The sequence below is a fragment of the Zootoca vivipara genome, chromosome 8 (assembly GCF_963506605.1).
Source record: "Zootoca vivipara chromosome 8, rZooViv1.1, whole genome shotgun sequence".
Classification (NCBI taxonomy): Eukaryota; Metazoa; Chordata; class Lepidosauria; order Squamata; family Lacertidae; genus Zootoca; species Zootoca vivipara.
The window spans coordinates 14,773,902-14,799,101 of record NC_083283.1 but is presented as its reverse complement, the minus strand read 5'-3'; the positions used below and the strand labels follow the sequence as shown (position 1 = coordinate 14,799,101).

The following is a 25,200-nucleotide window of genomic DNA, read 5'->3' as shown; positions in this document are numbered from 1 at the left end:
GCGTTTCTTAAAACAAGATCGCTCCCAGCAAGAGTGTTATCTTCATACTACCATCATTTCTGGCAGCAGGAAAAAGTATATATATCAGGAAATATGCAAAGATGAAAAGGCGAATACTGCTAAGTTCAACTTACATCTGACGTTGCTGTTAGCTTTGGCACGGATGCGCCCCAATGTTCCTGGTATCAGAATTATGTCATCCACATTGGACAGATAGTTGTTTAAATATTCAGTTCTTTCACAAGCGGCATCCTCCATCCCTGTATCAAGAAACATGATTTAGAAGCCGGTAGGGAGACTCCGGCATCAATATTTGTTACTTGAGAGCAAACTGATGTAGAGGTTAAGACTCTGGGAGCCCTTAACAGTTTATTTCTTTAACTTCACAGCATGTGCCCCCCCATCCAATGGCAGCCTCCCTGAGAACACCCCTAGTCATAAATAAGAAGAATCAGAAGTCTCTAAGATTTTGCTAAGATGGTGATTGCAGTGAAGATAAAGGCATAAAACTGGGCTTAGAAATAAACTCCAGTTAGAATATCACAAGAACTATGACAAGCACAGTTAACCTCTGCTAAGGAAGTCAAGGAAATTTATGGACAGAGACTTGCAGCCCAATCTTCAGCATGTTTACTCAGTGCTTAGGTTCCACTGACTTGCATGATTCTTTTCTCTAGAACGTATACTTCAGACTGCAGTCTGAGCACTGAAAATACTAATGCACTGGCTTTTAAAAGTAAAATAGCCCTATAAAACATCTGTTAGCAATAAGAGGTGGCTTAATATACCTGAGGTTCATAACTAAATTATCAACTTTGTCAAGGTTTCTGTAGTTATAGCTTCTTGGCATCATTCTTTTTTTATATATAAAATTAAACTTTATTGATTTACACATTAAAAATACATTCACAATCACACCAAAACAAAAACAAAAAACAAAATTGTCCAAATCATAACAATCAATAACCAAACTTTTAAAAAGAACAAAAACAAAAAGACAAACAGAATCACACATTTACAAAAACAACAACAACATCATCATTCTTGGCATCATTCTTGTCTGTATTTATTGTTGTCATACTCTTAGAAATGATTAATTGGACATTACCCTGGCCAGACTTCAGTAAGAAAGAATTCACACCAAAAACTTAAAGAATCAAAAAGTTGAATGAGGTCATTCTATCTGCCTAGAATAAGCTCAAACTGGTTTTGACATTCTCTTCTGGGGGATGCAGCCCTGACCCATCAACAACCTATGCTCAAATAAGGAATTAGATAACCATCATCCTGGACCATCTATCTCTGTCCTAGACTGAACTCATATTGTGTGGGCTTGTTCCAACAGTTGTTCCAGCAGCACAAGCAGAATCTCAGTTCTTATGACTAGATTAATAGGTTTGGGAGACAAGCAGTGAACTCTTCAGGCGGGTGACATCTGAACTATCCTTCGGTTGGGTTGGGTTGGGTTGGATTGTTTTGTTTTGTTTTTTAACCTTTCAGTAGTTCATCTCTCAGCAAACTGTTTGACACATTAGTGATAAATGTGATAAAGTCAAATACAAATTGCCGAACAAGACTAGACTTCAGAAGACCTGAAGTGGCAATAAACCACTGCAAGACAACACCTCATCCTCTTCCTTCCTTTAGATCAGTGATGGTGAACCTATGACACACGTGTCAGACGTGACACGCAAAGCCCTCACTGCTGGCACGCGCCCCATCGGCCAATTCATGTTGTTGTTGTTGTTGTTGTTGTTGTTGTTGTTGTTGTTGTTTCCCCATTTGTTCTCCTGCTCCTCCTACAGCTTGTCTCCGCTAGAGCTAGAGCTTGTCTCCACTGTTAAAACCCGGATCCTTTTTTGTTGTTGTTGCTGCTGGTAGCCAGAGATTGGTTTTTTAACCTGTTCTGTGCTGGGTTTTTTGGCGCTTTGGCAGACTATGTCGGTGCTGCGTGTTAGTTCCAGTGAAGGTATTATTCGTCATTTATTTCTGTTCTCTTTCCCCAATGCGCTTTGGGGCACCCCCTCCCCCAAAAAAGCAAAGCAACTTTTGCACCCCCCCCCAAAAACCTCCAAAACTTTGGTCAGCAGCTCCCCCCAAAAAGCTCAACAACTCTGGGAACTTTGTGATAAATAAGGGTTGTTTTTTGGTTTGGTTTGGTTAAATAATTAGTTTTTGGTTTATTAAACACAGTTATATATTACAATTATACATTTTTGTTACTTAAATTATAAATATCGCGAAATTATGGGTTTTTTCTTGAAGTGACACACCACCCGAGTTATGCTCGGTTTTTTGGTGAATTTTGACACACCAAGCTCAAAAGGTTGCTCATCACTGCTTTAGATATTTGTGTTTGCACTCATTTCATATGTTTCTCCCTATTTTCCACTGAAGACATGACGATATGTGTACGTCTTAAAAACATGAGGACACATGCTGGAAGTCGCACAACTCCTGAAGAAGCAGCTCTCTCATTTACCAACACTCCCTTGACACCTTTTGCTAACTGGAGACCTTTAAGTATTCAAAAACATTAGCTGAGACATATTCATAAAGTTTTTTTTTTTAAAAAAAAAAAACCAATTACCATGATCACCAACGAAGATAATGTTGACACATCGGTGGAGGTTCAACTGCTTCAGCCCATCCATTAGTTGTCCCAGGATCTTGTCAATCTCTCGTAGCGGATGCAACATCTAAATATGCATATATTTACATATGATATGGAATGGTGGCAACCCGTCCTGGCCAAGCTCTATACCCATATAAATAACACAGCTCAAATGCCAGCTGGCTGGAAATGGAACTTCATCGTGCCAATTTATAAGAAAGGGGATAAAACCCTCCCTCAAAATTACCACCCCATTAGCCTGCTGAACATCCCCTCCAAACTCCATGCCCGTCATCTGCTTATCAAATTAACAGACTGGCTAAATGAAAACAACACCTTATGTATTTACACAAAGGGTGAAAACCAGCTCTTTCCCACCCAACTCTCACACTTTGGTTCATTTTCCAGTTCAATTTTACACAGCCAAACCCCAGCTTTGGACTTGGGGTTATTATCATCATGCCTTCAAATGTATAGTGTCAGAAAAAATAAAATCCAGAACGATAAAGAACATAGTCTAATCCAGTGTTGGAGCAGACCAAGGGACTAGCAAGCCCAGCATCCCACTTTCCATATGTTTAGTAGTCACTGATAAGGCTTACGGTGCAATCCTACACATATCTACTCAATAGTAAGCCCCATTGAGTTCAATGGGACATACTTCCAGATAAGTGTGTATAGGACTATAACCTTCATCTCCACTAATTTGCACTCCCCGTGATGTTATCCTTCCATGTTTTTCACATGAGCGTTAGCATATTTGACATTCGAAGTGATAGTAAGATTTTCTGCGAAATCCATCAAATGGTGGTGAAGCTTGAGCCCCTGTATGGAAACCACTGGTCTAAGAAACTGAGATGATCATATGGAAATACCAACTAGCTTGCAAAGTGTGCTAGAACGCAGGTCTTTTGTAGACTTGTATTCTTAAGTAACATAACAGAAGACTTCAAATTTTAAGTGAGCCCCTCTTCCACTTGCTTAAGCTTTTTTAAAAGGCCTTGGTTAAACATATTAAAGATGCCTGAAATCCATACTTTTAAACAATAGACATATACAATCAAAATATTCGAACACCACACAATGCACTACCAAGACGTAGCATGGAGGTTTTTTGCCAATACATTTCTCCAAACAAATACAATGCCTGCATTTAATAAAATATACTTCCCTCAGATTCCTCACGGGACAACGGAAGCAGAGGACTGCATAGCCTTCATGTTTGACCATCTAACAAATTAGTTTTAGAGAAAAGTTGAGCGGCTGTCTATTTAAGAATGAAAGCTGCTGGGCAAATGCTTCTTTTCCTACACAACACTCCATTTTGCCTATTTATTAGTGAACCACAGAAAAAGCTCCCCCCCCCCACACCACCTTTTCTAATGCCCAGGCACAAGCTTGGGAGTTCGGACTTGGAGTACTCATGCATTTCAAATGTGCGGCTTGGTGTGGGCTTTGCTTGTTTGCTTTTGCGGGAATATTTGCCTCTGAGGAAACCTGAAGCAGTGGTACTGGCAAGATGAAAAAGACAACTAGTCACATACATTTATGTCCTACGTCTAGATTGACCGAAATAATCCAAAGCTAGGCATTTTTAATACTGTAAAATAAAGCACACACAGTCATCAACTTCAGTCTACTTCTGCAGCTCTAAAAGTTAGGGAACCTTTGGCAAGACTCCACAATGTCAAACCAAGTCATTTCTATGACCTATGAAGACCCTAAAGATTGAGTGAAGACATCCCATAGATGTCCCAAGTGCAGATTGCTAATCATGGGCTGTGATTGCTCAAACAAACAGATGCCCCAATATCACTTGTCAAATTTTCACCGCCTCAAAACATGCCTGAAGTTCCGAGGAGGCATGTTAGTCCTCCAAAACAAATGGCTGACATCAAATATTAAGCTGATGGCCATGAAATTGAAAAAGATTTTACAGACAAATTCATGTGACCCAGCTTTTCCTTTAATGCCCCATTGTAAGGGGATGAATAGCAGCCTTGTGCCATGCTAAGAAAGGAAGTAAACTGGTAATATTTTTTTCAGTAACCCTCAGGCACTACTGGTAAGACTATTCCAGATGGGCACACACCCAGTTTCAAGAAAGGATTTTTAGCCGAAAAGGATGATATGAAGTCTGGTAAAAAGCTCGACTCTAAGGGCTTGTCTAGACATTTCCATCTGTGGAGAGAGAACTTTGGATGAACTTTTTTTTCCAGCAGGATTTATTTGCTGGTGTGCCCTGTCTGTACCATTTATATACATATTTTGAAACAGTTAAGATGACGGGCTAGTGCAAGGAGAACACAAGTCCAAAAAAGAGGGAGACGAGACAGACTACCATTGCTGATTAAACAGGAGCAGTCTGTTGACATATTTTCAAGATGGTCGCAATGGAAGTTCCACAATGAAGAAGAGAATCCCAAAGTTGAAGAAAGAAAAAGAATCAAATGGTACAAGAGCTTCAGAATTTGGTGCGTGTCAATTTTGTAAACTTACTTTATTCCGACGGGATTCCGCAGAGTACTGTTCCGCTCTAGGCGCTTTTCTTCTTTTCTTTGAAGAATCAACACGTCTTTTCTGTCTCCTCTTAGGAGTGATCTTTCTCTTAGGTCTTTTAGATGGAGTAAGAGGTGAGCCAAAACTACTCTCCTGTACTGGCGGAGAGAGATGCCTGGACTCAGAAAAAGCTCATCTCGGCTAACACCAGATAGTTAAAACTACCTGTGCCAGCAGCAGATTTAGGAATCAGCACACCAAGTCTTGGTTAAGGCCACCAGAGGTAGTTCAGAGGTCAAGTCAGGGTGAAGTTACTTCAGTCAGTTACTTATAAGAAGGGAACTAGAGCCCATCAGAAACAACAATTCCCCGAAGCAGAGGTTTATTTTCTAGTGGGAAAAGGGCCGTGGCTCAGTGGTAGAGGATCTGCTTTGAATGCAGAAGGTTCCAGGTTCAATCCCTGGCATCCCCTGGTAGGTCATGAAAAGACTCCTGTCCTGTCTGAAACTCTGGAGAGCCACTTTCAGTCAGTGTAGACAATACTGAGCTATAGTCTCAGTAAACAGCTTTCTGTGTTCCTAAAGGGCCTCATTTTATGCTCTAAAATTTGATTTCATCAGATTTTTGATGCGTTTATGCCTTGAAATATTGATAATCCACAAAATGTGAGCCAAATGTATAAGAGGCCACAAAAATGATCCACATTTTATTTCCATGTGGTCAGCTTGCTAGTCTGTATCTATCTGTTCCATGTGCCAAGAGGCATGCCCAATTATTATTATTATTATTAAAACCCCACCAGAAGGGCACAATATTCTTGGCAGGAAGTAGCACTACACTATTGATCTTTTCTGTAAAAAAAAAAAAAAAAAACCACACATATTTCTGAATGAGACATAATCCCACAGCTGCCACCTGTAGGGTACCATTTTGTTTTTAGCCAGGTCGTTTTCATCAACATTGGACTTATTTTTGTTGCTGGGCAAAATCACCGCGCCACCTGTTGGGAAAGGGCCTAAAGATAGACGCCAGAGAGAGAGAGGAGGTGACAGCGAATCGTCCATTGCGTTAAGAAGAGGGAGAAAACCATTTGGAAATAAGAAGAGCCTCAGAGGCAAGCAATGCGCAGTTGTCCGAGACGACTTTAAATTGATCTTTAAAAGAAGCCACATGGCATGCAACTCCAATTGACTACTCCAATGAGAGTTTCTGGCATCTTTTAGGATCAGCTTCTCAGAAGAGTGCAAGATGGCACATACAGGGAGATAGTGCAGTGCAGCTCATTTTTTAAAAAAAAAAAGATGAAGAAAGGAAACGCAGCGAAGGAGGTTCAGACTCGGCAGTGATTTACAACGCCGTTTGTTCCTATCCGCTTAGCCATTCGCCGTCTTTGTTGTTTCAGTCGCAGACCCGCATTCTTGGAAGGAAAAACAGTGTTACCATCTGCCATGCTGTTTCATTGCTTCCCAGGCAAGCAGCTGGAAGGGAGATGCTAATCCAATTCCATTTGTCTCTCTCCAAAAAGCAGCTTCAGAGTTTCTTTTAAATATATATATATAGAAGAGGAGGAAGAGTTCAAGCTTCGTGCAGTCTTGATGAGGAGAGGAGCAGAGGAGGGAGGAAAGGAAGGATTCTCATAGTTTACTCGCTCTTTCTAAGAGAAGCACAGCCAGAGCTTTAAACTGGGCCACCGAGTGGTTCTAAATAAATCAGAATTGCCATCCCAGGGTAGCATGTTAGAGGGGCAGCAGAACAGTCCTTAAGCACACGAGTTTGTTGTCCGGTTCGCAGCTCACCTAGTAGACCACACATTTTGTACATACATTCGCAAAGTGATAGCTTCTCTTTCCAAAGAAGTTAGAGCTAGGAAGAAAGCCAAGTCTCTATTAACCAGCCAGGGCATCACTTCAAAAGAGGAAGAACAAGGACTATCAGTAAAAGGGGTGAAATATGGGTGCATAAGATCTCTAGCTTTGTAATTAAGAGTTATAGGATCTGGTCAGCCAAGGGTCTACCTCAAAGGATAACTTCCCACAACAGTAGACAACATTATGGCTATGTTCCCGTCCCGCCTCCGCCTGCTAGATAGCCAGAACATCAACTTCTGGCAGCTTAGTTTCATGTTCCATGAATCTTGGCTCTGGTTTACAACAAGCTCTGGTTAGTTAAACGAACCCGCTTCATAAACCATGGTTTGCCGATGAATTGTTTGAAAGCTGGTCAGAATTAGTTTTAAGCCACTCCGCTTGGATATACATGCAAGGAGAACAGGGTCAGAAGTGTGCTAGCTCAAGGTCCACGGCAGCTCCTTCCCAACTGTGCGTGTAACTCTAAACCACTGTTTAGGGTTACATGCAAATATGACGGTTGTGGTGGAAAAGGCAAGCATGTGATTTGGGGGTGCTTCTCAGATGACGGAGGGGTTTTTCAAGGGTACAGCTAAGTAGACAAAAGAGATCCGTGACCAGATCTCTCAACATTTCCCCTCACTGGGGTCTCAGTTCGGATCAACTGCTTAAAAAAAATACTCCGGAAGAACCGGCCGTGCATCCTCTGCATCACTTCTGTTTCTGGCACACTAATTCATTGGGCCTTGTCATCTACAAGCCATGTGGCAACTGGCAGTCCAGTACTGATGGCTGGGGTCCAGCAGGATCACTAGGGGCAATGCAGTACCAAGCCTGGAGTTCTAGGACAAAGATACCACTTCCCTGCATCCCCAAGCCTTACCTCTTGGATTACCAGTGAACTCGACCACAAGGGAGGAATTTACTCTCTGCATGCTGCTATTCCAGAGTCCTCACGCCTCCTTCCCAAAGCCCAGCGCCTTGCTTTCCAGGAATCGAGACTGCACCCCCTCAAGCCAGTGCCTAGAGTGCACCATTTCCACACCCCTAAATCTGCCCCTTCAAGCACTTTGAACTTGAGCTCAGAAATTCACAGAGTGTCGATCACTCTGGTTTAGCACTAGTGAGATATGATCCCGCCACAGTTTTAAAGCCAAGCAGTTTGGATCTTCCTATGAGGAAAATCTGTACTGGAAAGCCAGTACCTTAATTAAGGCATCAGTCTAAAGCAGCTATTGCGCTGATTACTAGAACTGTAGAGTTGGGAGGGACCACAAGGGTCATATGGTCCAACCCCCTGCAATGGAGGAGTATTCTGCCCAAAGTGGGGCTCAAACCCATGACCCTGATATTAAGAGTCTCGTGCTTTACCCACTGAGCTATCTCCTTGAGCCGAGCAAAATGGATCTCTTGGACCCAAGTATGTTGCATGCATCGATGAAGGATAACTTCTTTCCGTCTGAATAGTGAGGCATAAAGACCTAATTCACACCTTCCAGACTGTAACACACAGATCAGAATGTATTGATGCTACAGACTTCACACTTCTCCAATACAGTTCTCTGCTGAAGAAAGTCCCCCAAAAATGTGCATGCAGAAATAAGTCTCAACATGCATTTCTAAACAAAACAAAACAAAACAAAAACCAGTGATTAATGCCAAAATGGTCAAAACATAATCATGAAATGAACACATGCAAGAATGAAATGGATCAGAAATAGATTAATTGCCCCACCCCTGCTTTTATGTGTTTCCCATACTCAAAACTCCCTAGTGGCATAGTGAGGGATAGCTCAATTGGGAGAGCATAAGACTTAGGTAATTTCAGGGCTGTGGGTTCAAGCCCCACATTGAGCAAAATATTCCTGCATTGCAGGGGGTTGGACTTAGAAGATGATCCTCCTGTTCCTTCCAACTCCAATGATCTACTTTATTATCTGTTCTGCACAGTCACACACAGCCCCAATATCTTAACCACACGTTCTATACATTGTGTAAATATACAGGAGCAACACTGGGGTCGAATACATACTGAAATATCACCCGCTTCTTATATAACGGCAGCCTGAACACAATGCAGCTATTGTGTTAACTGTTTTTACTATGCACGAGAGATCCTTTACAACCAATATACTGGATGCAACAGTTTCCACCTGCAATCACTTAAAGTGGGGTCTAATGTACACCCCCCCATACCTCTCGCACACAATGAGTCAGAGGCTGAAACGTCACAGAACAGCTGGATCCTTTATTAAGCAGAGAATACATGAGGTGACACTTGGTTAGGTTGGCTTCTTCCAAGTTGGGGCCTTTCCAGCTGTTTTGGACTCTGGCCAGCGCAGGGATAAAGCGAATCGGAGTCAAATAGGACCCGGAGCACAATAGGTTGGGAAATGTTGGATTAGGAGGGAAAGTTTTACATAATTGTTTTAGTCTCTCTTTTACGATTACCCCGAATCCGTAGGGGGGGGTTAAAAGCTGGACACATGATTTCCATCCCTCTAACGTTTGCCTCCAAGATCTAATGTGCTGCTCAAATGCCATATGGACAGAAAAGGCCCAGATCTGTTCCAAATGTTTAAAGAGCAGCCAGCTCTGTACAAAGGAAGCGTTGGGGGTGGGGGGGGTAGGGAAAAAGTGGTTTGCATGCAATAGCCAAACTACTATGATTGCTAAGCAAGCAACCCTGAGGGGTCCCCAATGAGGTCTTCCTGCCAGCTGATTTATAAGACATTCACAAAAAACCAAACCTGAAAATGGAGAAACATTAAATGCTTCCGATCCCTTTTGTAAAAGGAAAAAAAAAACATCCTGCCCTTAGTAAATCTTGACATCTGTGCAGCATGCTCAGCTGTACTGACTTCTTGAAATATTCAGTTAGAAAATTCAGGCCAAACTTAGAACGACATGGGAGATCTGGGTACCTGTCTCCTCCCTCTCTCTCTCTCTCTCTCTCTCTCTCTCTCTCTCTCTCTCTCTCTCTCTCTCACACACACACACACACACACACACACACACACACACACACACCAAGGAAAGTAGCAGCATGTTTTTTTTGGGGGGGGTGATTAAATGGGGGTGGCGGAAGCATGTGAAAGGATAAACCCCTCTCTCAATATGAAGCCTGCACAATCTTTGTTTGTAAATACAGGCAACTCCTCATTTAAGCGTGTTCAATATGTGCACAACGGTGCACAGACACATCACGGCGCACCCGGAAGTGACCCAAAAACATCGCCCAAAGGGGTGGTGCAGGGGCAGAACAGGGTGCAAAAGGTTTTCAATGGTATTTCAAATATACACAATTTCACTTAAATGTGTGGTGCCTTGGAACGTAACCCCCATGGAAATGGGGGGCTGCCTAGAAAAGAAGGATGAAGGGGGGGGCGATTCCCTGACTGATCTCCAGTGTCACTTCTAGGTTTGACCCTCTGCTACTTTAACTGCCTGTAGGGGGAATGATATATGCAGAGTGCCACACATTTTGGTTGGAGTTGGTGTCACCCAGTCAAGGACACCACCCATCTCCTGAGAGCATGGCATAACATTTTTTAAAGGTATTCTATACTTCAGAACAAAGCTCTCATCCCCTGAGACTCACACCCACAGGAAAACAGGAAGCTATTTTATGCCACTTGTCTATCTAACCCAGTGTTTCCCAACCTTGTGCCTCCAGCTGTTCTTGGACTACAACTCTCATCATCCCTAGCTAGCAAGACCAGTGGTCAGGAATGATGGGAATTGTAGTCACAAAACATCTGGAGGCACACGGTTGGGAAACACTGATCTAACCTAACACTGTCTGCTGTGTATTCCAGGATCCCTCTATTGCAGGCACCCCCAAACTCGGCCCTCCAGATGTTTGGGGACTACAACTCCCACCATCCCTGGCTAACAGGACCAGTGGTCAAGGATGATGGGAGCTGTAGTCCCAAAACATCTGGAGGGCCTAGCTTGGGGGTGTCTGCTCTATTGTCTTAGGCAGAGAAGGTCCCCCCCCCCCGGCTAGGTGATCCTATCTTTATTTGGCACTTCCAGAGCGGTAAATTGTGGTGGCAGTGTACAAATTTGCAACCCTTATCATTCTGCCACCTGGAGCAAAGCTTTCACTGTGACTAGCAGTGAGAAAAGTGATTCAAAGCACTGTAGGAAACTGGTGGTGTCATTATCATTTAAAGAGACCCTGTTATATGGAAGCACTTGTGAAACCTCTCCAAATTTCACAAGTGGTTTGACATGCAAAGGAAGGCAGTCATTCGAAACACACAAAAATCCATCGCTGGAGCTAGCCGAGTGGTTAACTGCTATAGTTATTATATAGCAGAAAACATAACCTAACAACAAGAAAAGCTATTTTCCACACACTGCTCTTTAAAACTGTTTAACTTTGAATATATCCAAGAGGTGGCCTGTCAATGATAAATTTTGTTCCTGCCTAAAGCCACACGTCTATGATTTTATAACACTCCAGGAGGGACTTCTTAGAGCTGGAAGTTCTCAGTATCGTTTTCCTGCCCTTTTACTTATATAGCTTTTCTATTTTCTACAGACTCTCCTCTCATTGGATGCTTACAGATGTGCAGATTAAACCATCAGCTTAAAACACACACAATTCAGCCAAAGGTTAGCCTTTCTATGGCTTTTGCTGTAATGCAAATTGTAAGGACGTTGTGGCCCTCCAGATGTTCATGGCCTCCAACTATCCAATGGCCAAGGAGGATGGAGTGTAGCAACATCTGGAGAGCGACAGGCTCCCCCAGCTCTGGAGTATTGGCAAAGCACTGGGCTCAGAGCCATGCTATTTACAGAAAAGGAACTATACTAACCTCAGAGCTAAAGGGGCCATATCTGTGGCCAGCGATATCTGGCTGCTCGGAGTAGAACGCATAAGCGTAAGGCCTGAAAAGAAAAGAAAAATGTTTTAAAAAACCAGAAGCCTTCTTATTAGCTATTATAGGAGTGGACCTATCAAAATCACAAAATAACTTGTTTATGTATGCAACAGCGGACGCACAGACTTTATTAGCACAACATTGGGGGGAAGAAGAAGGTATCCCATCAAAAGAAGATTGGCAAGTTAAATTAATGGAATATGCTGAAATGGCAAAATTGACTATGAAACTAAGAGGAAGAGACGAAAATGAATTTAAGGAAGAATCGAAGACGTTTATTGCATATTTACAGAAGCAATGTACACAGGTTAATACATTAGCAGGGTTTTAAGATTACTTGTAATTTGTAATAAGATTACTTGTAATGTCTATTTAACAATAGACATGCAGTATGTTGATAAATAATAGAACCAAGGAAGAGATTAGAGGGAAGTCAATTTGATTTGATTTGTTTTTGTATTGTTGTTGTTTTTATTTTTGTTATTTTTGGAAAATCAATAAAACGTTATTAAAAGAAAAGGAAAAGGAAAGAAAATTGTTGTCTGAACAGCTTTCCCTTAGCAGGTTAGCTCACACCAACCCTTTCAAACAAAGCTTTCCTTCAGAAGGAGAGAAACAAGAAGACTGCAACTCTGTCGCAAGTTTTCCACAGTTCGATTAAGCCATTTGTTGTACCGCAACTTCATTAAAAAATATTAGAAGGGATGCTGAGAGGCACTGAGCAAAGACTCAGGAAGAAACATTCCATAGTTGTGTAACGGAGGTCGGGAGAAAGGGGGGACGACAACAACAACAGCCAGAGACGGTGCCCGCTGGCAGGATCTAGAGCCGTGTGTACACAGCAAGACAATTAAAAATCTTGACATCGGCCCAAATCGCAGCGTGCAACACTCATTAAGCCACATTAGATGAAACAGCATTTCAAACACACACTGTGCCAACCAACCCTAGCCCATGTCATTAATAACAAGAGTGTCCACGTCCACAATAACAGGGCATTTACGTCATGAGCTGGTCAACAAGGGGCAGCACAGTGGATCAAAGCTTGCGATCTACAGAGAATATTGGCAACGCTGGCATTCAGCCACACTTAGAAAAGAAAATATGACTTACCTTTCATTGTCTGGCAGGGTTAGCCATTGCAGGATTGTTAAGATTCTGCGCTCATGAGGGATCATACTAGAACAGAAGAGGGCAAACCGAGTAAGTATGGGTGTGCTATGTTTTAGTTCTATACTGTGGTTCACATTGAGAGCTCACATAGACACTGCTGCTCATAATCATGGCTATGGTTCTCCCGTAACAAAGCCTGTTAAATGATAGAATAGGCTTACCGTTGCTTAGGGGGTGGCTCCCATTTGCTGTACCTGATTGTCGGTGAATCACCTGCCCTCCCACCCATGTTATCATGTGATGTGATGTGATGTGAGGTGGTATGGACCTTGCTATGGATTACTCGGTCACCCTACTGAGAGCCAGGGAGCAGGGCCGTCTTTACCCAGGGGTGCCAGGGGTGTGAGGCACCCGGGCACCGGATTCTGGGGGGGGCACCAGGCGCCCACCACTGAAGCTGCCTAAGCATAGCTGTCAAGTTCTCCCTTTTTTAAAGGGAAATTCCCTCATGCTGAATAGGCTTCCTCGCGAGAAAAGGGAAAACTTGACAGCTATGCACCTAAGCTCTTAACTATCTACCTATTATGAAATAACAAATAATTCTGATCAAGCTAGGGAAACAAAATACATACATATGTAGGTATTATCGAAATGTATACCTACTGTTTCACTAAAGGACTTTCGACTTTGTGCACTTGTTTACCAAAGGCGCGTCGCACCAGCGGCGGCGCTTGTCAGTCACAACGGGGGCGCTGGGTGGATCTTTGCACCCCGGTGGCGCATATGCTAAAGACAGCGCTGCCAGGGGGGAATATTTCCTGCAGACAAATGGGCTTTTCGCCTGCCTCAGAGCAAACGTCAAGACTTGGGCAATTATGGCAGCCTTTAAACAGTTAAAGGAGTCCTGGAAGGGGTAGAACTGTCTGGGTGCCCACACCAAGGCCAATGGGACATTGCACCAGACAACATTGTCAGGAATCCCCCACTTGACCCATGCCAAGGGGTGGCAGTCATGCCAGGTCCAACTCAACCTGGGTGCAACCAGCAGGCAGGCTGGTTGAGGGCAGATGCTTACCCAGTGCCCTCTGCCAAACTGGCTTACATCCGTCATCAATAATGTTGCAGCCTAATTTAACCCATCCAATGGTCTCCTGTGTCTTATTTACACCGCCACATCCCCACCAGCCAGCACATCCCCACCATGAGCCTGGGCCATGCAGATGGGGAACCTGCAGCTCTCCAAATGTTGCTGGGACTTCCAATTCCCATCAGCCTTAGCCAGCATGACCAATGGTCAGTGCTGAAGGCAGCTGTAGCTCAGTAATGCCTGGAGGACCCCAAGCTCCTATGTTAAAACCACCTAGGAAGGATTTAGCTAGAAACAGACTTTTGCTGTTAATGTTAAAATAGTAAATGTGGCTTTTCTATCTGTTCTGACCCAGGGGCAATTTCAACAGGTTCCTTTCACCCCACTTTAAGGTTATTCTGTACACCAAGTTGCTAAGGAAAAGCACGACAACTTTTGGGGTTATCGTGGGTGGGTTTAGTCCCACAGATAGAGCCTCCACCATCTAATCCAGTTTACCAGCAACTTCTGGAGTGTCAATGGTGTAAAGCAGGCAATAGGCAACAGGTTTTCCAGGTAGGGCGGGCTGCAATGTCCATAATGCCTGACCACTGCAGTGCAACATCTGGAAGGCCATGCGGATTGCTTTCCCCTCCTCACTTCATTTTTTTACTTTATCTTTATAGTGTATCCTCTACATTAGTTCTTAGTTAACAGCTACTTATACAATGTTTTTCCAAAACACTTCATCACATGTATCAGGGGTGGGCAAATTGGAAAACAGATGTTGCCTGAATTGAAAGCTCTCAAGAGATGAAACCAGGGAAGTTTTTCAACCCGATTCTATCCTTCCTTGGAAATCAAGACCTATCGATTTCTGTGGCATTTGCTTCCCAGTTCTTGTTTATTGCGGTTATGTTACCAATTCTGTCTTGTGCGGGTGTACTTACGTAGACCAAAAGAATGTACCAGCTCTCACCCCTTGCTTGGCAGCAGTAATCCATATCTAATTAGGAAAATATAAGGCGATTACCAAGAGCTGCAGACCATTGGCTACATGACAGTACATTTATTAAAACAAAATGTCATAAAACCTTCCCCAACCCTCAGCCCCAAACATTGGCTTCCAGTTCTACAAATTAGAATTTTGAGCATTTGCATCCAACCGGGTTAGCTGCAGAAATCTGAATAGTTTCCTTGATTAACAGGTTAGAGAATCAGTGTCATGGTTATTTAATAACTGAAAAAAATAAAAAGCGAACAGGGCTAAAATCCTGATTGTGCAAGCTGGTGCCTTTTCCCGGGTGCTGTAAATTTCAATCTCTGAAGTTGCGGGTATGAGTCACACACACCCTGAACACCGGGTGTACAATGTCAGCTCCCAGCCTCACAGCAACGAGCTGTTTGCATATGTAAGTATTCACTGTCATGCAAAGAATCCAGCTTTTAACACAGGTTGTGAAATGTCATTTCCATCGCTGGGCGCAAGATCGCCACACAGGCTGGGGACCACCACATGAAGGCTCTACACCATCTCATGTTCTGAATTATCATGTGACCAGACTCTGCGAGAGATTTGCAGCCTTGGTCTATCTGTGTACAACCCTTAATACCCGCATGCCACCTTCGCAGGGACAAAAAACATAGAGGAAAAAATATCTCTTGCAGTGGAACGAAATTATAGGGAAACCTGGACAGAGCTGTGGCACTGGGCTGCGCACAATGGTTGAGACTATCGTCAACCGTTTATCTACACAACCATCATCTACACATTAGCAGTTGCTGCCTGGTTAAACCCCAGCTTGCAATTCTAAGTTAGAAGGTTCAGCTTCAAAGCATTTTAGGGACCCCTCTTGGGAGTCTGGCAAAAAACACAGCACCTCCAGCCACAGCCAGTATTTTGCTGCCGAAGGCCAAGGATACAATGACTTCCCATCCCATTTACGGAAGCCAATTGGAATGGCGGTTGAATCTTATCTGTTGCCTGACTTTTGCCTAACAGTAGGGCTGGGCTATGGGAGCAACCAGAGGCTCAATAGGAGCTCAATGTCATCTCTGGGAACACTGCACAAGAAAAATGCTTCCTTTGCCTTCTTGCCTGCAGGAGCACCATGTTCCTTTTGGGCACTGTACTGACAAGAACCATAGATCAATCCCCCCTGGTGAACGGGTCCCTTGCATTTGCTTGCACTTTTTGGAAGTGTAAAACACCTTTTCGATGTTCCTAATAAGGCTACCTTTACATGAGCAGGATCCTGCCACGGTGGTGTCTTACATTATTCAAAAAGCTTTTGACCCATAACACTCTTGGCGTTGCCAAGTGGAATTGGCAATAGAAGGGTTGCAACCAGCTGCTTCTGTCCAAGTTCTATTGTTAAATGTTAAAACGAAGGCAGGGGTGTGTGTGTGTGGACGGATTGCATTTTGTAGCTATAGTAACACACTGCCACAGGGATATTTCTAAAAATAATTAAAGAGAATTTAAACCAAATTTTAAAACAATACTCCAGAGCAGTGGTTCCCAACAGGTGGTCCGGGGATCCCCAGGGGTCCGCAAGCTATGCCAGAGGGGTCCGCAAGATGCTATTAGAATAAAAAATATATTAAATATATTTCGTATGATAACAGATTTTTTGTTTTGGCCGCTTCCTGCATGAGCAGAGTCTAGCGCAAAACTAGAATTAGATAGAGGCAGTAGTTCTGCTGTATGCCGTTAGGTGGCACTTTACAAACACTACTGTTTTGCAAAGAGGCAGCGCGCGCATTCTACTAACGCTCACCTCCCCAAGATGCTTTGCGCGCGTCGGCTTCATTTGTGCGCTACTGCGCAGGTACCCTGTCTTCTCCATTCCCAAATTAAGACTCTTAATTTGGCTCTCACTTTTTAATTTTAGGATTAGGAATTAATGGGGGTCCTTGTCACAATAGCGGCTCGATGAGGGGTCCTCGAGAAAATTTTGTTGGGAACCCCTGCTCCAGAGTAGCATTATGATGGGCATCCCAGTCTTTTGCTAAAGCTATCTTTAGCAGTATCAGAATGCATTTTCAGCAAGGACTTCCCTTAATAGGCTTTTCTGCATAACCAATCCAGCAACCCTGATCCGGCAAACCAATGGGAAAAAAGTGACATTATCCCCGAATCCCAGTGGAGCTGACCCATGACTAACTCTTGAGATAGCTGTCCCCAATCATGCCAGCATAAAAGCTGTTATGTCGTGAGTGTGATTTCAGCTCTTCGTGAAGTCAGCTCAGAATAGTGATTCAGCATACTAGCAAGGAACTGCTAGGAGTCAAGTATAACAAGAACAGTCTTCTTTATTGCAGTAGGAATCTTGACTGACTGGAGGGAAAGGGTGAGCTCCTTTTATACTCTCAGGAGCAGGGGTTGGGGAAAGGATACATTTAGATTTTGGCGGGAACCTATCAGAGTGAGGATCCAAATTGTGCTAAGAAGTTAACCAATAGCAACTGTCACCGCACCCATTTGAATCGCCCAGGAGCGGGAAAGGTAGTTACAGGGCTAGCAGAGGAACTCATGTACACAAATTAAACCAATACATAACAAAAGCCAAAAGATTTAATACCACACACACACACACACACACACACACACACACACACATGTTCATTATTTTTATTGATTCACTTTCACTAAGGCCAACAAAACGTAAACTTACCGGCTGACCTCCCCACCACCTGTGATTGAATTTTTCTCGGCCTCTGAGGCTGAATGCAGCATCAAATACAGGATCGTACATTGAATTGCCAATGATTCCATGGGATTCAGGATAGAGGCCCTTTATGTTGGAAATGTTGAAAAACAAAACAGATTATTAACTATTCAATATGACCTTATAACTGGGGGGGGGGGGGAATAGCAGTTTCAGTGGAAATCATAGTGTGAGGGAGGACTTTCTTTGTTGGAGTGCTAAAAACTTGTCTTCCAAGTTAAGGCCTCCATCTCGCTATGCTAATCTGCTGACTAATCTTGTGCAATAAAGTACAATCACATCTTACATGGGAGTTACGTTCTGGGGGGTGACCCATTTATGCAAAAATGTGTAAACTCGAATAGCCCAGTGCAAGCATTCCTAGCCTTCTAGAGCTGGCACGCCAAGAGGGCCTTGCCTCTCAAGCAAGGCAGAGAAATTAAAAGCTCTTTTCTGTTGGGTTTTCCCAACACTAGTGCTTTCCCCATCACTGATTATATGGGTATACACCAGTGTAAGCAACACAGGAATCTTGGCCCAAGAGTTAAGAAAGAGCAGGAGAGATAATGCAGTTAACGGTTTCTTGATTGCTGCCCTAACGAAGTCCAAATCTAGTTATATGCAATATTGCCAGGTGTATCCCTAATCACTAACTGACTTTCCACCAGCCTAGAATGGAAGTCATGTAATGCTGTTTGAAGCTGGCAGTGGACCCTTCCAACCCTTTTCACCCATGGGATGGGGTGAGCTGCGAATCCTGAACAAGAATGCTTTAGGGGCAAGTTTAACCTCATGGCATGCCTCCTCCACAGCCATAATCTTACCTCCAGAATACTATTAACTACAGCAGGCATCCCCAAACTTTGGCCCTCCAGGTGTTTTGGACTACAATTCCCATCTTCCCCGACCACTGGTCCTGTTAGCTAGGGATCATGGGAGTTGTAGACCAAAACATCTGGAGGGCCGCAGTTTGGGGGTGCCTGAACTACAGTAATACCTCGCGAATGTGCGCCTTGTCTAGCGTCCATTACGGCGAACGTCCGTGGCAAACCCAGAAGTACTGGAACAGGTTACTTCCGGGTTTGCCAATAGCGCTTTGCGCATGCACAGAAGTGCAAACCGCTCTGTGCACGTGCGCAGACACAGTGCTTTGCTCTGCATCCTTTTCGGCTAGCGACCAGGGCTCCAGAACGGATCCTGGCCGCAAAACAAGGTGCGACTGTATTATGCTCCCCCAATTTCATTGCTCCCCTTTAAAAGAAATGGGCACCTTTAACACTCCATGGCTCAACTGTCCTCATCCGTAGACATCCATTTCTAGACTCACAATTTTCCAGACCCCAGTTCCTGTAGAACCCATTTACACCCCCTTTCCCCCAGTATGGAAAACAGCCTGCTGCTCATAGCAAACTCTATTCAACATTTGAGCATAGCTGTGCTTGAGAAGTAGCCTGGCCTTGCCCCAATCCCCCAAAATGGAGCAAAGACTGGAGTTTTGGTCTGGAGTCCAAGGTGATTCCTGAAGTTCCTTCTCCAGACAATAAGATTAATTACTCTAATCTCTTTACTCTCAGTGATCCAAAGGACTGAAATCGAATAGATCCTGGAAGTTGACAGAGAGCTGGGGTATTGGTTTTTCACTGTCTGTCTGTCTGTCTGTCTGTCTCTCTCTCTCTCTCTCTCTCTCTCTGTGTGTGTGTGTGTGATTTCTCTTTTTAAATTTAGCAACACCTACGGCGGGTACCAATGAGTCCAAGTATGTAGAAGGGCATGAACCAAATTCACTTCTAAACTGATAGCAAATACAGATGGTCAAATGCCTGCTAGAGGGAAGGATACCTCAGTTCAAAAGTTTTTTATACGTTTCCGAGCACAGTACGTTTCCGAGCACAGTTCAAAGTGTTGGTGCTGACCTTTAAAGCCCTAAATGGCCTCGGTCCAGTATACCTGAAGGAGCATCTCTACCCCCATCGTTCTGCCTGGACACTGAGGTCCAGCACCGAGGGCCTTCTGGTGGTTCCCTCGTTGCGAGAAGCCAAGTTGCAGGGAACCAGGCAGAGGGCCTTCTCGGTGGTGGCGCCTGCCCTGTGGAACGCCCTCCCATCAGATGTCAAAGAGAAAAACAGCTACCAGATTTTTAGAAGACATCTGAAGGCAGCCCTATTTAGGGAGGCTTTTAATGTTTAATAGATTATTTTATTTCATTTTTCTGTTGTAAGCCGCCCAGAGTGGCTGGGGAAACCCAGCCAGATGGGCGGGGTATAAATAATAAATTATTATTATTATTATAATTATTATTATACTCTCACAAAGCTCAAGGGGTTAAATACCAGCTTCTCACCTGAGTCTTCCTGGACGCATAATCGTTCATGTTATTTGAGCCCCTACCATGGTCTTTTTCACATGCCACAGGTATATGTAAATTTGCCCTTAGGCTCGGTGACCATTCCCTTCCCCGCATCAAAGCAGGACAACAACATATCTCAGAGGCTTTCCTCATCACCAACTACCTCTCATTTGGTATCTACAGAAAAACAGGAAGTTTCCTATATACTCATAAAACCAGCAGCAAAACTTACCGTCGCCAGGGTATACAAGTTAGGGAAGGTTTTCGTAGGGTAGACAGGCCTCATATATGGAGCATGTGTGCCACAGGACCCTGAAAATGAAGTTTGTGGTGTGGTTTTAATATAGATCGGTACGGTGATGTTTACATACAGCAGATGCCATTAAAGTCTATCATGAAACATGGCATTCCGCCACACTAACGGTGCAATCCTGTACATGCTTATATCTTTTCCGTGGGGCTTACTAAGTACATTTAAAATTGCAGTTTAGGAAGGGCCAAAGACAAAAAAGGGGGCTTTTGTCCCAATAAAGCACATGCACTTACTTAGTTTTTCAATGTTGCGCATCACTTTGTCGCCTTTCTTCATGTATGATGCACGGAAGCCATCCACCGAAAAGATTATCAATGGAGGGCGAACGAAACTGTGGGAGGCAAAGCATATTACTAATGAACTTGATGTGGCAAAACAAATTGGGAAAGAAAGCCTCTTCTCTGTGTTTTCAGGACAACGTCACCTGGTGTCGAAATGACCTAGGACTTTATGCCTGAGCAGAGCCAAAAATCCCAGGCACACATGCCCTTCACTCATTTGTGTTATATAAATAAGTATTTTTTAATTTATTTGTTACCTTTGTGTTTCCATGCAGATAAACAATCTTTCGTTAAAAATCCACAGGGAAACTTAGTCCCGTTGCCATCAGGAAATGGTGTTGTTATAAGTTTATAATATTATGGGTAGTATTCCCTGCTGGTCGTACTCAGAGTCGACCCACTGAAGTTAATAAACAGGACTTAGGTTCATTATTTTTATTTATCACATTTATATACCGCCCTTCACCTGAAGATCACAGAGCAATTTTACAGTATAAAACAGTGATTTCAGAGGGTCTACTTCAAGTAGGACTTAGTTGAATACAACCTGATATTTTGACATTTTTACACATCACTTGGGAAGACAGGTAAACTAATGCCCGTGTACTGGAAGAAGCCAAGATCACCAGTGTCGAAGCAATGATTCTTCGCTGGACTGGTCATATTGTTTGGATGCCTGATTATCATCTTCCAAAGCAACTACTATACTCTATTCTGAACTTTAAAATGGAAAGCGTAATGCTGGTGGTCAACAAAAGAGGTTTAAAGACTGTCTCAAGGCAAATCTTTAAAAATGTAGTATGAACACCGACAACTGGAAAACACTGGCCTGCGAGCGCTCCAATGGGAGAACAGCCTTTAGCAAAGGTGTCATGGGCTTTGAAGACACTCGAACTCAGGACACAAGGGAGAAATGTGCTAAGAGGAAGGCACGCTTGGCGAACCTGAGTTTTCACAATAGGACACAAAAACGAACCACTTTGTTGATCTGACCACCAGTGGCAGTTGACACTTAATAGATCTCCTACACATGATAAAAATAAGCACATAAAACAAAGCACTTACTTTGCTGGGCATTCTGGTGTCCGTGTATCCTCACACTCATCCGCAACCCAGTGAGTCTCTCCTAAAGAGGGATGATAATAAAAACCATTTTGTACACGACCTATACAGTTGCAAGCTCCATTTACAACAAAGGTGACGGCATGCCACCGGATCCTATATGTTTCTGAAGGAGTCACTCTTACTAATCACCAGGGCTTGTTCTCGAGTAAAGAGCACATCGGATTGCAGCTGCACTGCCATGTTTGTCTTCTTGAATCCTTGAATGACCATAGCCAATCTTAGAATCTTTTATTGTATACAGATGTGTAGGGTGCAGGTTTGCCAAACTGTGTGTGTGTTTTAACTCAACGCTTCTTTCCACTGTGTGCTCACTGCAGATTTGGAGACCTAACCTCATGGTGACAAATTCCTGAAAAGAATTATTTCACCGTTTCACAAACCCTTTTTTTAACAGTTAAAATTTCATCAGTATCTTTAACAACAATATACTCTGCCTGACTAGTATGACTGGAAACATATATAAACAGTGCCCCTCTGTTGCTATTTTCAGATGAGATTCAATCACACCCCAGCAAATTCAGGTTGTGCAATTAAAGTGTATTTGGAGCAATAAAAATAAAGTGGTTTGTGGGGTTTTTTTTGCAAGATGGGAAGTGGTGGGGAAACTTCCCCGCAAACAAAGCAGGGTGGATGCTCAACAAACAGATCATCAAGTCATATAAACCTTTTGCTATTGGATGTTCACAGGGAGGCCACTTGGGAGATCCTATTTCACCTATAGAACAGCATGACTATCACTGTTGTTGTTGTTATTCTGTCACCAAGTACAAAATATCTGAACCGTCTCATGAAAAGAAATAAGGACTTGTCAACTAGTTTCTACATGGGCACACATCTACAAAGTGATGTTTTTATTTGGGCTTTTTAAAAAACTACTCTCAATATTATTTGTGCCCGCAAATGTTTTGGGGTGGTCTTATTGCTTCATTTCCAATTGGTGCATGTTCTGTAACTTCCTGCTGAGAACCCATAACTAGTAACAACAAGAATGCCCCAGAAGTTTTCTCCCACTTTTGCTGCACTATAGCCTCTCCAGATAGCAGTGCGCTAACTTAGGGGAAGCATCGCAGAACGAATGAAGCACCAGTCAGCTTGGACTAGGTGACTCACATCTCCCTTCCAAAACATCCTTAGGAGGAGTATGATCCGGAATGCTGGGGTTTCTTTTGCAGATAGACGAACAAAAACAAGTACCTTTACAAACAACTTGGTAGTTAGTACAACAGTCCCCTCTGGATAAGCAATCTTCAGAACAGTGACAGGCATTATCTTCATTCCTCGTCTCTCCGCAACGCTCTTTCGTACATTCCCAGCCTCCAGCTAACATTATCACAAAAACAAAAAAAACATGAAGACAGTGGTTTCTTAAAGACAACTATGCACATGTGCCCCACACCTTTGGGGCAAAACAATTTCACCGCAATTTTCACCTTATTGGATGTTTTCATTTTAAACCTGGAGTGGCTGTAGTCCAACAATGTCTGGAGGGTCCAAGTTTAGCCACTGATGCTTTAGTTGCGCTCAAAAGGTAGCAGGGTCTAGGACATAGGAGCTATCTACACTACGTTGCTGTTGCCTTTATTCCAGCTTAAATGCCATGGCCTCATCCCCCCAAATCCTGGGGGGTTCAGTTTGTTAGATACATGCTACCCACCCCCACAGAAGGGCTCACGGTTGAACCAATTTAAATATGTACATATAAATGTGTCCAGAGACTCAGAACTTTGAGAGAGCTATTTCAATCCCAGCTCAGCCATGCTCATTGAGAAGATTGACACTTCCTCCAATCTATAAAATGTTATGTCAGAAGAAGAAATGGAGTAAAGACTGTAAAGCATTACATACTTGCACTTCTTTTCTTTCACAAGGACATGTTTGAGTAGTTCTATCAAGTAGTTGAGTGTATTATGTACACTGGCTACATCTGGCTACAACAAACATCAAACCATAGTTTAGTGTTACAAATGAGGCCAGACTAGCCATGGACTCACATACCTTTCCCTCCCTTCTCTAGCTCACATCCATACAAAGTGATGGGAAGCTTCAGCTAAACTCTAAACTCTGGTTAATCTATGATTAAACTATGGTTTATATGTGCCAGCTCCCTGGGGCCCTGAGCACCCACCAAATTCCCCATGAAGGGGCCGAGCACCCACAAATTTTTGCACCAGGGCCTTGCACACTGCATGGCACCCACAGCCCTGGGCACCCACGGTTGCAGGGCCAAGCTGGCCCTGCTGCTATGGTTAGTGACAACAAACCAGTTTTATAGGCTGGAATTTGGCTTGTTTTCACAAACCATAGTTAAGATTACATGATGGTCTAAAACAGAAGTGAATGCTTCTGAATTCCTCCTGGTGATTATGCCACAGGAGGTGTGACTGTTTAAGAATGGTGCTTGTTTTGACTTGTTCTTGCAATGCTGGATTGTAGTTTAGCATTTTGTCCATGCCAAGGCTCCCTCCTCAACATGTGGGGTGGAGTGAAGAAGAATTGCCCCAAACCTTTCCAAGGTTTCAACAGTTTTACCTCCTCTCCCCCCCTGTCTATGCTTCATTCTTGATTGTTCAGGAGGAAGCCGCCTTTTCCTCCAAAGAGGGTGTGTGTGGTGTTGTTGTTTTTTGAAGGGGCGGTCAACCGAACCGGGTGGGAAGGAAAATGGGGCAATTTTCCTTCTGTGAACTTCCCTCTGTTCGTGTACAATCCAAGCCATGTTGTGGCATAACTCCAAGAAAACACACAAAGGGAAAAAAAGATGGAAGAGATTGCTTATATTCTGCTTGCATACAATTCTTAACACACACACACACACCACTGTCCTACTACAAGTAGGTTATTAAATGATTGGTTATTAAATGATTATGAAACAATCTTGCAACCGGAGTTCAAGGTCAAGTGGATCAGTATGCACTGAATGCCAAACAAGGACACAATTCAAGCAACTTCAAGGACCTTCAACAGGAGAGGCTTAAAGGCGACACATGCTTAATTCTTTCCCCCACTGAAATCTAGGGAGAGCGATCGTGCCCTTATGAAATAGTAGCCAAAATGAGTCCTAAGACTTCAATAAGCTACATTTCCCACTGTGTTAAAAGATGCTCAGATCTGGGAGATGTGGACAGAAGCAATGGCTGAGCTCTCACCGAGGTGCTGAAACTGTACCTGAACTGTACCTGAACTGCACCACCTCAGATTACAGACAGGTGCTCTTTTGACTCTTTGGATAGGAGCCTAACTGAAGGCAGGTCGGAAGACATGGGCTGGGATGCAAGATTGTGGTTAGAGACGGGAGGTAATGGAGAGTAGGTAACCCTTTCCTTCAGGATGCTAAACGTGTGTTGTCAAGTGTTTTGGTTTTCGTGCTGGGAATCTTTTCCCAGACATAAAAAGGTC

General features: G+C 43.4%; 1 protein-coding gene across 5 annotated transcripts in view; it reads right to left on the bottom strand.

The window, feature by feature from the left end:
- The window catches only part of ENPP2 (ectonucleotide pyrophosphatase/phosphodiesterase 2), an 87,427-nt gene that overhangs the window by 21,223 nt on the left and 41,004 nt on the right, over positions 1-25,200 (bottom strand). For 4 of the 5 annotated variants that reach the window (XM_035124969.2, XM_035124965.2, XM_035124968.2 and 1 more), the window contains 11 exons: positions 23,002-23,127; positions 21,748-21,808; positions 20,635-20,732; positions 20,321-20,400; positions 17,709-17,828; positions 14,982-15,037; positions 12,966-13,031; positions 11,787-11,859; positions 5,114-5,266; positions 2,591-2,699; positions 135-260 (listed from right to left, as the gene is read on the bottom strand). In XM_035124969.2, coding sequence (XP_034980860.1) covers positions 135-260; positions 2,591-2,699; positions 5,114-5,266; positions 11,787-11,859; positions 12,966-13,031; positions 14,982-15,037; positions 17,709-17,828; positions 20,321-20,400; positions 20,635-20,732; positions 21,748-21,808; positions 23,002-23,127 — 1,068 coding nt within the window. The remainder of the gene's footprint in view (positions 1-134; positions 261-2,590; positions 2,700-5,113; positions 5,267-11,786; positions 11,860-12,965; positions 13,032-14,981; positions 15,038-17,708; positions 17,829-20,320; positions 20,401-20,634; positions 20,733-21,747; positions 21,809-23,001; positions 23,128-25,200) is intronic. The other variant, XM_035124966.2, reaches the window with a different exon arrangement.